A 16,159-nucleotide genomic window follows, 5' to 3' on the forward strand; every position below is an offset into this window, starting at 1 on the left:
CCTGTCAAGGGAAAGAGCTAGTCACAGAATAATTTGTAAAAATAAATAATAAAATTGTATAAACATAATTAAGTGATTATATAGGAAAGACACATAAACACCAAACTCTTAATAGTGGATTTCTCAAAAGATGCAGGACTGGAAAAAACATTCAGCTTCGAGATGTTATATCCCTGTGTGAATTCTTTTATACCATACGTTATCGAGCACGTCATGCTTAGCTATTCAGATCCCCGCTTGCTGTGGGACCAGTAGCAAGTTACATAACCTCTCTGGGCCTCCATTACTTCATCCATACACCTCCAATAAAACAGTAGCTGTGTCTTGAGATTGTTACGAGGACCATGAGTACTAATGTGAGCTATATAATACATGGCACCGGTGCCTGGTTCAAAACCAGTGTTCCATAAATAGCAGCTATTATTACTATCATTATGTATGATCTCTACAACCAAATATACAAATATATATAAAATTTGTCTTTTGAAAGTCAGTTGGTGATAACTGCGAGAGAAAAGAATCCAAGTTTTGGCAAAGTCCTCTGTCTGGCTTTGGATCCTCACGTTAAATAGGAAATACAAGTATTGCCCCACGGACAAACATGCTGAGTAGGAATTAACGGCTACCCCAAAACCTGCCTGTTTTCCTAAGAGCTTCTCAGCAAAGGCCCCGCAGTTCTCACTTTAACGCCTCAGCCAGGGTGTGGCTGAAAGCTTTCTGTCATCTGCTCTGCGATTTTCCCTGAGATAACCCAGTAAAGCAAACTGCTCCATCCGGGCTCTGCGCGCTGTGAGAAGCTTACCAAGGCAGGTCCCCGGCTCTCTCTCAGTGCTCGCTTCCCCAGAGAGCCTGCTGGGCACCCCGCTGCTGGGAGCTCAGAGGGCGAAGACACATCAGCCTGGCTTGGGCCCTCACCTTCCCGAAGGCCCCAGTGCTTACCTGCACGGTCAGGTAGAGCCTGTGGGGGCTCCCAGGGCCGGCCCAGTCCACACTGAGGGCCCGGCACTGAGCTAGGGCCGGGCGAGCTGCGCTTCGGGCACTGGAGTCCTCGTCACCGCTGACTGGGGTATCTTTTCCACGCCCTGTTTCGGGACAGAGAGTATGGGTAAGATGCTAGGCCCCTGGCTGAAGACCGCTGGCCAGGGCCCTGGCTGAGTTCTGCTTCCCCACACTCCGGGCCGGCCCAGGCGCGGCCAGCAGGGACTCACACGCCCTCACACGCCTGACCTACTCAGAGGGAAGGCCTGGCACCAGGCAGGGGCTGTGCTCCTTTCTTCCCAAAAGCCACCCCAAGCTTCTCCTCAGGAAGGCACCCAAGGCCTCCGGGGCAGGAGGGGTGCTCCCCGCCCTCCACAGTGGATTTTGGGGCTGGCGCTCGTTCATGAACACCCTCTACAGAGAGCAGCAAAGGGAAGCCGACACCAACCTGGCTGTGCCAACCTTCACAGGAGGTGCACCCCAGGGCTGTGGTTTTATTACCAAGGCTGCCTCTAGGTGGCAATTTCTCCCCTGCCTTCATAAAGACCAACCCCACACCGGGTGGCCTGGTCCCTGCAGCCTCCAAAAGCATCTTCGGGACCAGCTGAAGCACATCCCCTTGAGCCTCTGACTCACTGCCTCCCTCACTGGATGGGGGAAAGAGCTGAGTGGGGTATGGGTATCCCATGCACCCCACCTCAACCCCCCACCACAGCTCGTGAGGGGGGATGGGATGGGAAAGGGGGTGCACCTCACAGGGGCAAGCTGCAGAGCCACCGCGCTGGGGGGTAATGATATCCTGGGCCAAGCGCTTCCGAGACCTTAATGCCCTTCCCGATCCTCAGTTTCTTTGTCAAGAATATGGGGATAAGGAACCAAGCTCATAGTCCCGTGGCGAGGGTTAAACGGAATGACACATGTAAAACGCTCACTCTGTGCCAGGTACACAGAAAGTGGCCACAAATGCAGGCCGTCAGGACCACAACTGAGAAGGGTTAATAATAACATGCCCAGGGTCACGCTGACCCAGTATTCCAGTCCCATGTGCTGACCCACCACCCTCTGTTTGACTATCCCTCTGAAGGTAGTGATAAGAGTGGGGGTGGAGACAGAGGGGCTGGGGTGGGCAGGGGAGGGGGGGAACCAAGCTGGCTGGAACCCTACTCAGTGGCAGGCACTCTGCTTAGCATTTCACACACAGGATTTCATTTGACCTTTGTCTTAAATTTTCAAAGTGGCTAAGTCTGTATCTTCATAATACTCATTCATATGCATGCATGCGCACATACACAAGATTGGAAGGAACTATATAAAATGTTCACTAACGATCTTGTAGGTAATTTTTATTTTCTTTTTTATACTTTTTTCTGGGGTTTTTTGTGTTCTTGATTTTTCAAGGGTTTTTTTTAGTGTTCTAAGGAACCTGTTTTCATCTTTTGCTTCTTGTTTTCTTTTTGCTCTTTTCTTTTTTTCTTTTTTTTTTAACCAGAAAAGCAATACTCATTCATATTATATTTGTAATCCTTAGGACAACCTTGTGGAGTACATCTTCATCCCCTTCCAGACAATTGAGGCTATCTGACCCAAGAGCCCAAGCTTTTTCCAGAGACCCCCCCCTCCCCCCGGGGCCATCCCCAGCCTCACCGTCCCCTACAGAGAAACTCTGGAGAGTATCACTCTGGCTGCCATCAGTGGCACAAATGTGGTGGGAGAGAGGGAACTGAACAGGAGTTTGCTGTGTGCCCTCTCTGGGCCTCAGTTTCCCCTTCTGTACATCAGAGGGTTTGGATCTGATGGCCCAGAGGGAATTTGCTAGTTCAGACAGGCTGGTAATCTAACCCCCTTCCTCTGGGGGTCAGAACAACAGACAGCAAGCCTCTGAAGACATCTTGACTGAAGACCCCTCTGTCCCTCCACACTTCCAGAATGCTCTGCTCAGGAGATAGTCATGGGGCAGTGCGCCAGACCCGATGATCCAGTCCGCATTGGAAATCGGAGGTGCCTCACTTATTGGCGTGTGAGGCACCAGGGGACATGACCCAGAAAGAAGGACACTCCCCCAAGGGGCAGCAGGGGTCCAGACTCAAACTCCTTCACTGCCCACTTGCTGTCGGGGCCCCCACAGGATCCGCCCCAGATGGCACCTGAAACCCAGCGCATGGCACCCAAACTCCGCGGGGCCACGCTCCGGCGCGGCTTCGGTCCGCTCCTCACGTCCCCCGCGGGCGGGCCGGCCGCGATCAGGTGTCAGTGCCGCGCCGGGCACCGGGCTGCCACTTCACCTACCTTGTTTACCAGCTGCGGGCAGAAACCGGAGCGAGACCGCAAGCGCTCGGCCAAGGACCAAGGACGGGCCGCCCGCGCAGCGCCCCGACCCGACTGGCCGGAGATCGCGTGGTTTGGGCGGCGTTGTCCCCGGACTCCAGCGACCGCGTTGAAGTTTAACTCGGCGTCCAGGACCTCTCTTTACAGGCGGGCGCGGGGCAGGAGCGCCGGCAAGATTGACGCCCCGACTCCGACTCCGCGCCGGCCCGCGGGCTGCCGGGCACCCTGTAATTACCTGACAGCTCTGACTGAGCCTAGGAACTTGCGAGAAAGCCCGGCCTCATCACTGCTATCTGGAGGAAGGAAGGGAAATAAAGAGGCATTTTAAAAATGCGGACTCACCAGTTCTCAACCTCCCCGGGCCGGTGTGTGGGAAAGGGCGGGCGGCCGGGCTGGCGGGGGCGGGGCGAGCCATCCCGGGCTCGGGCTCCCGGGCCCGGCCCACTCTCCACAGGCCGCGCAGCGAGGGCGTGGCTCCCAGGTTCCACGGCCGGCGAGACGGGACCATGGCCCGGGGCTCAGCGGCCTCGTCGTCGGGGCGCCGGGCAGCCTGCGGACAGAACAGGGGAGGCGAGATTAATTGGGCTGGCCGGCACCCCGGGGGGGGGGGGGGGGCAGATCGGAGCCCACCATCCGCAACAGGGTCACCTGTTACCCAGAAGGGCAGCCCCGACTGAAATTCCACCCCCGACCCCTCCCGCCATCCCACCCCAAAGATCCCCGGGGCTTGTGGGATAAAACAGACAGAACACGGTACCATTTCGGGGTGTTTTTTTTTTTCCAAGTAGGAGGCTCAGAAGTGGGTGAGGAGCCCATCAGGTGTGTCTGTGGCATACTGTGGAGACCTCACATCTCAGCCCCTCCACAGGAAGCCTGGCAGCCTCCACGCCAGGTCACAGCCCCACAAGGAGGAAGCAAAAATCAACAGCATCTCCATAAACGTAATCAGACCGGGCCTGACTGTGGCCAGTGACAAGCTAAGCTTATATATATCAAATTCTTTTACAGGCCACTCATTCATGTATTCAACTAGCCTTCACTCTGTGGCTACAACTTGGCAGGCAGTAAGAGGCAAAGATTCATTCCTTCTTCATTTAATAATTATTTATCTGGTGTCTGCTGTGTGTCAGACACCTACCAGGGGTCCTCTTTGATCTGGAGAGATGGGGCCTCAAAGCTCCCTGTCAGGAGGGTGGTAAGCACTTCAACAAACCTTCACAATCAGAACAGGAATGCAGGGAAGCACCAGGTGGTATGGGAGAATGGGGGGCAGGGGGTGGGGAGCACTGGTCTGGATAGAAAGCCCCAGAAGTCCCTCATGAACTGAGCAATAGACAGGACAGACTTTTAAGCATTCACTACACGAGTCTTTATGGAGCACCTATCGTGTGGCAAAGCAGCTGTGAGGGCATTTAAAGTACCAAGCTACAGTCCCAGACTCAGACAGTGATGCCGTTAACAGAAGAAGTCAAGTCAGCTCAGGGAGGTGATGTGGAATTTGCTTTTGGTTTTAAAATGGGAGTTTCAGGCACCCGGGGACTTACTAATGGTGCCAGGTGGGCCGCAGACTGCTTTCTACCAGACAGTAAAGATTATCTGGTTGATCGGTGTCCACTCCCCTGACCCTGGATGGCTCCCCAGGGTGGGGCCCACAGATCGATCATCTGTGCAGCCCCATACCACCCAGCCTGGAGCTGCAGCAACACCCACACTAAGCTCTGGGCAGTGGCTTGATGGGTGAATGCCCTGAAATAAATGCAGACAGAAGCTCGGGCTGCATCTTGGAAAAAAACAAGGAGACTCGGAGGTGAGAGGCTTCTGGGCGTCCCAATGCCACAGGTGAGGATACAATCACTAAAGGTGATACTAGAGGTAACCAGAGCTCACTCTGGGTGGTAAGGAAAGCTGGAGAAGGAAGGTCAGAGGTGACAACAGCACCAGGCAGGTGCAGAGTCCTCAGACGTGACTGGATGCTGAGTGGGAAGGAGAGGATGGTCAGTTCCCAGTGAGTGACGCCACAGAGAGCTCAAACTGGAAGAAAGCAGCTGGGGCTCTTGAAGGGAGCATATCAGTGGAGCAGGGCAGAGGGCAGACCTGGGAAGGCCCAAGAGGTGGGCGGGGCTAAAGGAAGCTGCCACTTCCTTCTCTTTGGGGAAGTTTGGCTAGGATGAGGAGGACAGGCTGAATTCAGAGAATGTGGTATTTAGAATAGGAGAGATCTGAGCATGCTGGGTCAACAGAGCCAGGAACAACCGGAGCACGGAGAGACAAAGAAGAGTTCAGGGCTGGGTGGCAGAAGATCTGGTGACCGAAGGTCACAGAGCTGAGCTCTGGAAGAATGCCAGGCTCCTGGACTGAGGAAGACAACTTGGAGGAAGCTCCTGGGTACAGTGTTACTGGACTATGGTCCATAGGACAGGGCAGACACTAATTCAAATATGTGCACCAGATCCCACTGAGGAAAATGGATGTGGACCAGTGTGGAGTGGAAGGAACCAGGGGAAATAGCCAGATGTCCTTTGCTCCAGATTTCTTGGCATGGAGCTGGGCACACGACCAACGCTGAGGACCAGCTGCAACGGGCAAGGAGGGAGAGAGGCTCCACCTACATGCCAAAGCCACCGGATAGGTGAGATGGGCATTGAAGGTCGATTCCACGGGTGAGGGAGAAGACTTTTAAGGAGATCCTCTAAGTCTGAGGGGTGGGGACAGGAGGAGACAATGCTGCTGTGGCTTTCTGGAAGGGAAGTCAGAGGAGCAGCCAGGAAGATATCAGGAAGAAAGAGGAAGGGTGTGTGCAAGATCCTGAAGAGGAAAAAGCAGCTGAATTTAGCAGCCAGAAGGGTGGGAAGGTCAAAAGTATCCAGGACTCAAATAAGCCCAAGGCTGGGGCTTCTACCAACTTAGGACTCACGGGGTGGGGTAATGGGGACAAGTAGTGGAGTGGCTATGACCAAAAACTGGTTCAGACCCAGCTTGGCCACTTGGTAGATGTGTGACCTTGGGAGAATTACTTTGCCTCTCCATGTCTTACTATCTCCATCTGAAAATGGGGAGAACTCCACCTTATAGGGTTGGTATAAGAATTAGACAAAGCATATATAAAGTATTCAGAACAATACTGGCATATACAAGGAACTGAAAATCTTTATTTTTCAGTGATCTCCCTCTCTCCAGGGATGAGTGAATGCAGGGGGGCTGGCTTGGAGAGAGGAACAGATTTGCCCCTCTTTGTTTAGGCTATGGCAGTAGAGTGCAGCCCCCACTGCCCCCAGACCAGGGATATTGCAATGGTTGAGGGACAGATTTGACAACTGCCCAGATACTGCTGCTGGGGAGGGCTTAGTCTCTCTGGGGGAAAAGGTCAGGAAGGTTGGACAGAGGCTGGGCCCTCCCCTGCACACAGTCACACGTCCTGGGTTTTCCAGGACAACACAGACTTCAAAACCTCGGCTCCATAAGGACAGCAGAACTCGTCACCCTATGTCCCTAAAGTCCAGTCACTGCAAATACAGCCCCATTCTGAGGCTGCATTCCTTGCAAATGACTCTCTCTGGCCAAGGAGACAGCTAGTTTATCAAGGGCATGGAGAGTGTGCCCGGGCAAGGAGAGGTGCTCACTCAGCCTCAGGGCTGGGGAAGGTGAAAGGTCAGGGACAGCTGACCCACAACCTTGAGACAGATACGTTGGGGACTGGGGGAGTACTTGAGAATTTAAATACAGCTTCCTCTTTAAAATGTTCCAGGACCAGGCCCTTCACTGCGCCAGAGTTCTGCTCTAACTCACAACAGGGGGTTGAAGGAGGTGGCTTCTGGCTTGCTCTCCCTACTGGGATCCCCTAGGCTGCTGCTGTCAGTGGCTCAATTCCCCACTGCCCAGGAGGGCACTGGCCCAGGCCCTCCTGCCAACCTCAGGCTGGTCTGCCCTCCCCCTGCCCTTCCAGGGGGAAAGCGAACTGCCCAGGGAACGTACATGGTGGGAGGGCTGGAAACTGCAGCCTTCAAGAGATCCTTGGGTGTACAGGAGGATCTCTGTAAAGGGAGGGGGGTGCGCGGACGGGACACGCGGTTCCCGCGGTAGGTTCCGGCTCTCCTGGGCCAAAGAGATTGGAAGGGGGGCGGCGGAGGGGGGGGGTCCCGAGGCTGCTCGGACCCCAAGGGCCGTGCTTCCCCAGGCCGTGCTGTGGGCAAGGTCCTCGGCTCCGGCTGGACGGCGCGGGGGGCGGCTGGCGACTGCGCAGGGCTGGTTCTCCGGCACCCGGCCTTCCCCGCGCCCCGCGGCGGGTCCGGGCAGGGGAGGGGGTCCTGCGGGCAAGGCGGGCCCGGACGCGGCGCCCGGAATAGCGGACCGGGCGGACCCCGAGAGCCCAGCCCGCCCCCCGCCCGCCAGGGTCCCCGACTCACCGGCCTGGCGGAGGCAGGATCCCGGCGTCGCCGCAGAGCCCGGGGCTCGGCCCGACCCGGCCCGCCGGCGGGAGGCAGCTCCACGCCGCCGCCTCCTCGGCCCGCCCCGCTCCCGCCCCTCCCGCACACTTTCCACAGGAAATGATTAACTCGGGCCGCGGCGCGTTCCCATGGCAACCGGCTCTTTCCCAGGCGGGGGTCGGCGGCGCGCGCGCGCGCTCCCGCTCACTCTCCCGCGCGTGCTCACATTCACACGCGCGGCCGCCCACTCGGCGGCTGCCTCTCAGCTCCGCCCGGATGTTCCCGCCCGGCCCCGGGGTCCCCCACGCTCGGCACACATTAGTGCACACGTGCGCGCACACCCACTGGTGCACACGGAGCGTCATACGTGCTTGTGCTTTCGTGTATGGGCTCTCGTAAGCCAGTACACACCTCCCTCACACATGCCTTCACACATGCTCTAGTCCGCACACACGCACACATTCAGTTCTCAACACACGTCCCCACGCTAGTCCTACATACGTGCTTTTGCAGGTAAACTTCCACTCCGACACGCGCACATCTGCTAACCCTCGTACGGAACTTTCGCACACACTCGTTACTACTCACACTTAGGCTTCTCCCGTGCTGCCCTTCACAAACTCCCATACGCGAGCACGTTTCTTGACATTCTAACACACACGCTTTCACACATGCTCTCACACACTCTAGATGGTACATGTGTACACTTCCACGTTCTTATTCACTTTACACACCCACTCACGTTATGGTCTGGCGCTCAGACTCATGCCTTCCCACAAATGGTCTGCTTGCTCCTTAGTGCACATATCTCCTTCTTCCTGCTCACATACGTTCTCTAACACTGTAACATACACATCCTTTTAAACCTGAGTCCACGCTTTCATACACACTTCTCACACTCGGGTTAGCATGCATGGGTACGCATGCGTGTCACACGTTACCACTCCTGTTTATGCACACATGCTCTCACTAGTTCTAGTAAGGATACACATGCCAGTTGCCTCCCCAGCCACAGCACCACCCCCAAATTAACGTCTTCCAGTGCTTAAGATTTTTCCAAGTAAAATATTCCTTTGAGCTCCAGTGAAAACACGTCCAGAATGCAACCGCTCAGGAGCAGGCAGCGGCTCCCAGGGTAGCCCAGAAGTCCCTCCTTATGTCTCAGAAGAAGCACAGGGGAGGCCAGGGAGCCGGCCAGCCAAGGAGAGACAGCTGACCCAGAGGAGCTATTCTGTTCTTTGTCTCCCAAACAGAGGCGGCATTTTACTCCAGAGTCTGCAGCAGTATTCTCCCTCCAGGGTGCAGAAGGAGGAGAAAGAAGCTCAGAAACCAGCCCAGTGCAGGCTGATGGTTCTGCAGATAATCGGCAAAGGGTGGGCAGTTGGCTCTTTCCTGCTTCTCAGGTCATGGCCCAAGAGGTGCAAGGAGGGATTGGAGTGGGGCATTCAGATCAAGGAGAGTTCTATCTCCTGCCGCTCCAGGCACTGGGCTGGCAGTCAAGAATCTCAGCCGGAAACATAGCCAAGGTCCTGGGCCTCAGATTGTTCTGGATGCCAGAAGAGGACACTCACAATCCCCCTACTGGAAGTGGGCTAATGTGTGTTTTATTTTCTGAGACACCCAAGTAAAGGCCCAGATGAGGATAAATGTCACTCTCCTGGAATGGTTCCTTGGAGAGTTACAGATTTCCAACTAAGAACCCCAGATAACCTCCCAATAGGAGAGAAGGCTGTAATTTGAGAATTACCTTCTCTGAACCCCCTGCCTGCTTGCTCTCCAGACAAGAGTGGTCAGGGGGACTGCAGGGTTGGATGAGGGCAGCATTTCTCTAGAATCCTAAGTATCTCCCTTTGCTACAGTCTCTATTATTCGACTGAACAAGGTTGTTTGTCTTTAAAGTCCTCATATGAAACTGGAGGCCTTGTCTTACTTGCAGGCTGGTACAGTGACATTAACTGCAGGTTCCTTCCGACAAAGCCAAAGACAGATTTTTAAATTAATAATAACATTTATTGTTCGTTTTCTCTGATTGCAAAAGTAATAAATGTTCATTGTAACCATAATCCCACCCCCTGGAGATAAGTGCTGCCAACATTTTAGTAGTCTTTTTTTTTTTTTTTTTTTTTTTGTATGCACATAATAGCTACCATTTATCCAAAGCTAACACTGTGCCAGGCACTGGGCTAAGCTCTTTATAAACAAGACCCCATTTAACCCTGATCACCCTAGGAGGTGGACACCATTATATCCCCAGTTTTCAGGAGAGGAAACTGAGCCTCTAATAGTTCATTCACAAACCCAGTGTGTGACAGAGCTCATAGGATAAATGTACCTTACACACATAGGTATGTGTGTATGTATAATACATAGTACACACAAATAATACTATGATATGTAATGAGTTTCAGATATCAGATGCAAGAGTTTATTAAGATCAAAGCACCAAAGAAAAAAGAAAATTGAGGTATTAGATGGACACATTTTTGGAATTCTCACAAAACTCTGACTTGAAATGTAAAAGCAAATTGCTTTATGATTGTTGGAATTTAGTTTAAAATATAAAATGTCACCAAGAACTACATACCAATGACTTCAAGGTCATTTCTATGCCAGAAACTTCACTGATGCCTTGATATGGAGGCTGCTAACTCTCTCCTGGCCACAGGGAAGGTAGAGATTTGCCAGAAACCTGGCCATCCCAATGCTGAGGTCCTGCCCTCCAGCCGGGGGACGGCAGCACCATCTCTGTGTTCAAAGAGCCTGAAACTCCTTCACTCTCAGGTCTGTGTCTGAGACGTAGTAGCCAGGAGCCCAAGACTTCTACACCCAGAGGGAAGTAAAGAGGGGGAATAACATGGATCTGGTTTGATCTAGAATAAAGCACACCTAAGATTTACATGATTTTCCAGTTTTAATGATTGACCTTGAGATTCAATCACCTCCAGGCCTTTGCAATGCTGTTCTCCCTGCCGGGAAGGCCTCTCTCCTTCCACCGACTCCCACCTGCCTCCACCCACCTGGCTGACTCCTGCTTGTTCAAGTCCTTCAAGCTTAGAGGTCACGCTCTTTGACCCTCCCAGGCAGTATATCTCCTGACTGCCCATCCCCCCACCACACCACTACACTGGATTATAATGGCCTCTTTTGTCTACACTGCTCTGGAAGGGCAGGGCCCTTTCCTGACTTGATCCAAGGAAAACCCCTACAGTGCCTGGTATCACGTAAATTTTCGTTGACTACATAAATAGATTACATATAATTCAGAGGGAAAGAACAGGTACTTTAAAGCATTTGCAAACAGACTTTCTTCTTGTGTAAGTTAATGATAATTCTTATCAAAAGGAGATAAGAGATAAATCCTTAAACAATTATTTCAATGTGGTCAATAAGGAGCACCCTGCAGTTATGAAAAGTATATATCCTTGCACGATTCTGGGTAACAGTTTCTTGAAGTTGAAGAGCAACATTCTAGAGTTAGGAGTCAAATATTTAAGCAGTCCTGACTCAATTAGCCATTGTTTTGAAGCCACAGGTTCCAATGCTCCTGAAAGAGTTTGTTACGGACAGCGCAGAAAGAGCTGGGGAGGAATCCCATGGAGGATCCCATGGGTTCTGAACCCAGCCCTGCAATCATGAGTTTGACTCCCAGCTGCAGGACTTGGCACCTTAACCTCTGAGCATATTGGGGGGTGGGGGTGGGGGGAAGGGAGGGCTCGGTTCTTGGCTCACACCTGCCAGCTTTCAGGAAGCCACGCTCCTCAGTGGACATGAAGGGGTGGGGGCTTGGACAACCCGTGGCTGGTCTGTAAGTTCCCGTCGTTCTCATCTGCTACACGCTAAGCTCTAGGCACTAGGTGCTCAATAGACACTTGAACAACTGGTACCTTTCTCTCTCCTCTTCCTTCCAGCTCCCTCTGTGCACCGCCCACTCTCCCATCCCTGCCCAAGGGTGCCTTCTTTCTAAAAGCTGTATTAACAGAGGAAACAGTTCTCCTATTTACAAAAGTCTCTGCAGGGAACCAAGCAACTCTTCCCTCAATAAAACCACCTTGCCCTAGAATGTCTAGACAGTGACTACCTTTCTGCATTTGCCAGGGAGATTGGACCCAGCAGTGCTTCCTTGGGCTCTCAGGTGAGGGAAAACAGAAACCTCTTCCTGACCTGAGAAAAAATTTGGCAGATACCTCTCCTGGCACTCCAGGGTGATAAGCAAACAGAGGGGTTTTTTTTCCGTTATCATTTCCTGTAGTCAAAAAAATGAGAGGAATGCAAACACTGAGAAGATATGTACTCATGCGCCAGGTAATAAAAAGATTTAGCAAGAATGGCCATGAGAGATCAGCCCTGCCCCTGCCCCTGCCCCTCCTCCCTGAGTCTACGCATCCTGCCTGCCCGCCATCCAGAAGCTGCCTGGTCTTCCTCACCCAGACGTTCCCCGCCACCCCCCCAACCCCTGACCCCGCTTCGCTTCTTGCTCCTAAATCATTCTAGCTCCTTGTTCGAAGCCAAGGCATGCATTATTAACACCGTTCCCACTTTTTTTTTCAGCTTCTCCATTCATTTTTACCCATCTGCTGCAAATTCTAGGTGGCTGGCATTTTTTTTAACTTCATTTTTTTTTCCCCAGCACAAATGTGGTAGAAATCAAGAGTGAAAGGAAAAAAAAAAAGGAAAAGAAAAAAAAAACAGATCCCACCACCCTTATCTTATTGGCACAGGTTTTATTTTCAGTATTTGACCTTGAGCAGACATTATTTCCCTATTAAGGAGAGACGTGTAGGGAAATGGTTGAACCTGGGTTTAGGGGTCAGGTAGTCCTGGGTTTGAACCCTGGCTCAATCACTTCCTCTGTGCCTCAGTTTCTTCCTGTGACAATGGAAGTAGCCCTGATACCTAACCCTGTGGATCGTTGTTAAGAGGTAAACATGTGCCCGCATCTGGCACGTGTTCAGTAATCCACAAACACTAGCTCAGGTAGAGGGGGAGGTAAAGTGTGAATGCAATTTTCTACTTCGCCTTTTCTCACTTAAAATCATATAATAAGCATTTTCTGAGTTATTTGTTTCTACTATGTCCTGCTCTTTTCTGAACTGCATGCCCCAGACTGAGGATAGAGCCAGGTCCCGATCAACTTTGGGATCCCAGTATCTGGGGACACGCCCAGTGCTCAGTAAAAATGACTGGAAAGAATAATCATTTTCCTTTTCTTTCCTTCTTTCTTTAATTTTTTTTAACGTTTATTTATTTTTGAGACAGAGAGAGACAGAGCATGAAGGGGGGAGGGGCAGAGAGAGAAGGAGACACAGAATCGGAAGCAGGCTCCAGGCTCTGAGCCATCAGCCCAGAGCCTGACGCGGGGCTCAAACTCACGGACCGCGAGATCATGACCTGAGCTGAAGTCGGACGCTTAACTGACTGCGCCACCCAGGCGCCCCCCTTCTTTCTTTTTGTAAAGTAATCTCTACACCCGATGTAGGGATCAAACTCACCACACCAAGATCAAGAGTCACATGCTCTACCGATTGAGCCAGCCAGACACCTGGAAAGAACAATCATTTTAAATGACTGCATAATATTCCCTGAATGGCTGTGCCCCAACTGAGCTGATCATTCTGTGAGGTCAGATATGTGAGTAGCTCCCAAATGTTCACTTGCATAAACAGCCTTGCTGTTGACATCTCCCTACACGCAGCCTGTTCATTCCCAGGGGAAGGGGTGTTGTTAATTTCATAAACGCTTTCTGAATAAAGAATCTGAGCATTTTTTTTACACATTCTAAACATGTTGCCAGATTGCCATCAGAAGGGGCCGTACCAAATTTACACTTTACGCCGTCGTTGGTAGCAATTCTGACGAGAACTGTTCCTTACGCTAATTTACAGTTTTTCTCCTGGATCTGAGATTCCGGCCCCGGCTGGTTCCCCTGTGCAGCATGAGACATATAAAAAGATGTCTGAGTGATGGCTGTCAAGAGGGGAGGAGCGTCTGCTTTGTTTGCCAATGTTGCTGTCTGCTGGGCTGGGTCGGGTGGGGCTGGGAGCACTGAGTCAGTGCACCCTCTCCCTGCCTGCTTTTTGGCCCCCAGACACCTGCCCAGGTGGGTCTCGGGCCATCCCACAACCCTGGAAGTTTCCCTTCAGGTGATCCTTAGTGTTACTAAGGTTATCCCTGTTCTGACACCAGCCGGGCACTTCTCTGTGGCTTCTTACAGTAAGTCAGTCCGTCACTCCTGGAAAGAGACTCCCTCAAGAGGCTCTGGGATCTGCAGTCAGCTTTCCATTCCTGGGGGTGGGGGGCGGGGGGGAGGGACACAGAGCAGCCTCCAGGTAAGGGAAGCTGTGTGCTCTGCAGCCACAGCTCCGGACCACCCAGTCAGTCCCTTGGCACTGCCGGCAGGCATCGCTCGCCCAGGTTCTGCGGCAGCCCCGAGGTCTCCACCACCACCCCCCCCCACCACCTGACTCTGGTCCTCGCCTCTGGGGGTGGCCCTTGTTTGCAAACAGCCACAGGAAGTTTTGACGCTGCTGATTAACCAGACTCCCACGGCTCTGCATTCTTAGTCATCGTGGCAAGTCTCAACCTTCCGCCCGCCCCTCCGACATCACCAGCTTCAGGTGACAGTGACGGCGAAGAAATGACTAGGAGCTCGCTAGTTTCGGTGGCCTTCACCCGTCATCTTAGGGATGGGGGTGGGGGAGGGGGGAGAGAGAACCTCCATCCATCCCAAACAACTGGAATGCACACAGGGCCTGGAATGCCACAGCGGGAATTTAATCTAAATTGATTCGGTCTGCCTGTGCTGAGAGACAGCTATGTGTTATGAAAATGAAAACCACAGGCCCAAAATGCAGTCACTTGTGTCAGAGGCCCTGTATCAGTACACCAAGACTTAAAACTTGATCTGACTACAGTTTCCACTCCCTGACCCCCAAGAATGTAATCTGTAACCAGGCAATATAGGAATTTCCTGGTCAGCACTAGATTTGCTGATAGACCCCTTCCGGACACCTTAGAAAGGTGACCTTGCCTAACACTGCATTCTTTGCTAATAATTTCCTCTTTTCTCATTCCCTCTCTGCCTTTAAAAACCTTTCTGGCCTGTAGCTCAACAGGGATCGTTTCCATTTTCTAGTTGGGATGCTGCCTGATTCACCAATCATTAAATATTTGATCTTTAAATTTATTCAGATGAATTTTGTTTTTTATTTATATTTTTTAAAATATTTTTTTAGGGGCGCCTGGGTGGCGCAGTCGGTTAAGCGTCCGACTTCAGCCAGGTCACGATCTCGCGGTCCGTGAGTTCGAGCCCCGCGTCAGGCTCTGGGCTGATGGCTCAGAGCCTGGAGCCTGTTTCCGATTCTGTGTCTCCTTCTCTCTCTGCCCCTCTCCCGTTCATGCTCTGTCTCTCTCTGTTTCAAAAATAAATAAATGTTGAAAAAAAATTTTTTAAAAAAATATTTTTTTAAGTTTATTTATTTTGAGAGAGAGCGAGAGCAGGGGAGGGGCAGAGGGAGAGAGAGAGAGACAGAGAGAGAGAGAATCCCAAGCAGGCTCCGCACTGTCAGCCCAGAGCCTGATGCGGGACTCAAACCCACGAACCACAAGATCATGACCTGAGCCCAAGTCAGACGCTTAACCGACCGAGACACCCAGTTGCCCCGAATTTTGTTTTTTAACAGTGCCATGCACTGGGCTGAACTCTTTACAGAAAGGATTGTCTTCGGTTTCATTTAATCCTCTCAACAACACAGGCAATGTTATCATCCCATTTTATAGTTGGAGAAACTGAGGTACTATGTTTTAAGAATGGCTAGCGGGAGGCCCATGCATGAGTAGGGGGCAGCTGTGGGGAGATGGCTTTGGGCGCTGCAAAAGGCAGGCGCTCCGGGGCAGGAGCCCTTGTTCCCAACCACTGAGGGACCTTGGGCAGATTTCTTCCCCTGCTCTGGCTCTCATGTCACTCCCTGGATAAGTGGGAAGGGTGGGCTCGTGACCTTTCCAGCACCAATGCCACGAGGGAGTGAGTGGGCAAGATGGAAGGGATGACTCCAAGATTCTACCCGCAGAAGGCCTGGGCCAAGGGAGGGGTCATTCCCGCCTGGTTCCGGCTTCCCTGTTTACCAGTCACTTCACAAATAAGTGCCAGTAAGGAGTAAGGAGATTAGTGGTTAGGGGCGGGGGTGGGGATGGGGAGTGACCGCTAACGGGGTTCCTTTTGGGGGTGATGAAATGTTCTGTAATTAGATTACGGTGATGGTTGCACACCCTGCGAATATGCAAAAACCACTGCATTGTACACTTTAAATGGGTGAATGTTATGGTATGTTAATTATATCCCAATAAAGCTGTTTAAGAGAGAAAGGAAGAAAGGAAAGTAGGAAGGAAGGAAAGGAAAGAGGAGGGCAGGAGGGAGGGAGGAAGGAGACCCGCAT

The 16,159-nt window shown here is 52.2% G+C and overlaps 1 protein-coding gene and 1 long non-coding RNA gene across 5 annotated transcripts in view; one reads left to right on the forward strand and one right to left on the reverse strand.

Annotated features, from left to right (window-relative positions):
* The window catches only part of KIFC3 (kinesin family member C3), a 43,018-nt gene extending 35,159 nt beyond the window's left edge, over positions 1 to 7,859 (reverse strand). For 2 of the 4 annotated variants that reach the window (XM_023245840.2, XM_023245838.2), the window contains exons 1-3: positions 7,707 to 7,859; positions 3,646 to 3,853; positions 940 to 1,082 (exon numbers count right to left, since the gene is read on the reverse strand). In XM_023245840.2, coding sequence (XP_023101608.1) covers positions 940 to 1,082; positions 3,646 to 3,811 — 309 coding nt within the window. In that variant the 5' untranslated portion in view covers positions 3,812 to 3,853; positions 7,707 to 7,859. Of the gene's footprint in view, positions 1 to 939; positions 1,083 to 3,264; positions 3,577 to 3,645; positions 3,854 to 7,706 lie in introns of those variants that run through there. The other 2 variants (XM_011290143.4, XM_019819801.3) reach the window with 2 other exon arrangements.
* Positions 5,055 to 9,790, forward strand: LOC109494889. The gene is made up of 2 exons (XR_002150015.3): positions 5,055 to 5,932; positions 8,981 to 9,790. It is a non-coding gene; the product is annotated as an uncharacterized LOC109494889 (long non-coding RNA).
* Positions 9,791 to 16,159: the final 6,369 nt, after the last annotated feature.

The sequence above is a fragment of the Felis catus genome, chromosome E2 (assembly GCF_018350175.1).
Source record: "Felis catus isolate Fca126 chromosome E2, F.catus_Fca126_mat1.0, whole genome shotgun sequence".
Classification (NCBI taxonomy): domain Eukaryota; kingdom Metazoa; phylum Chordata; class Mammalia; order Carnivora; family Felidae; genus Felis; species Felis catus.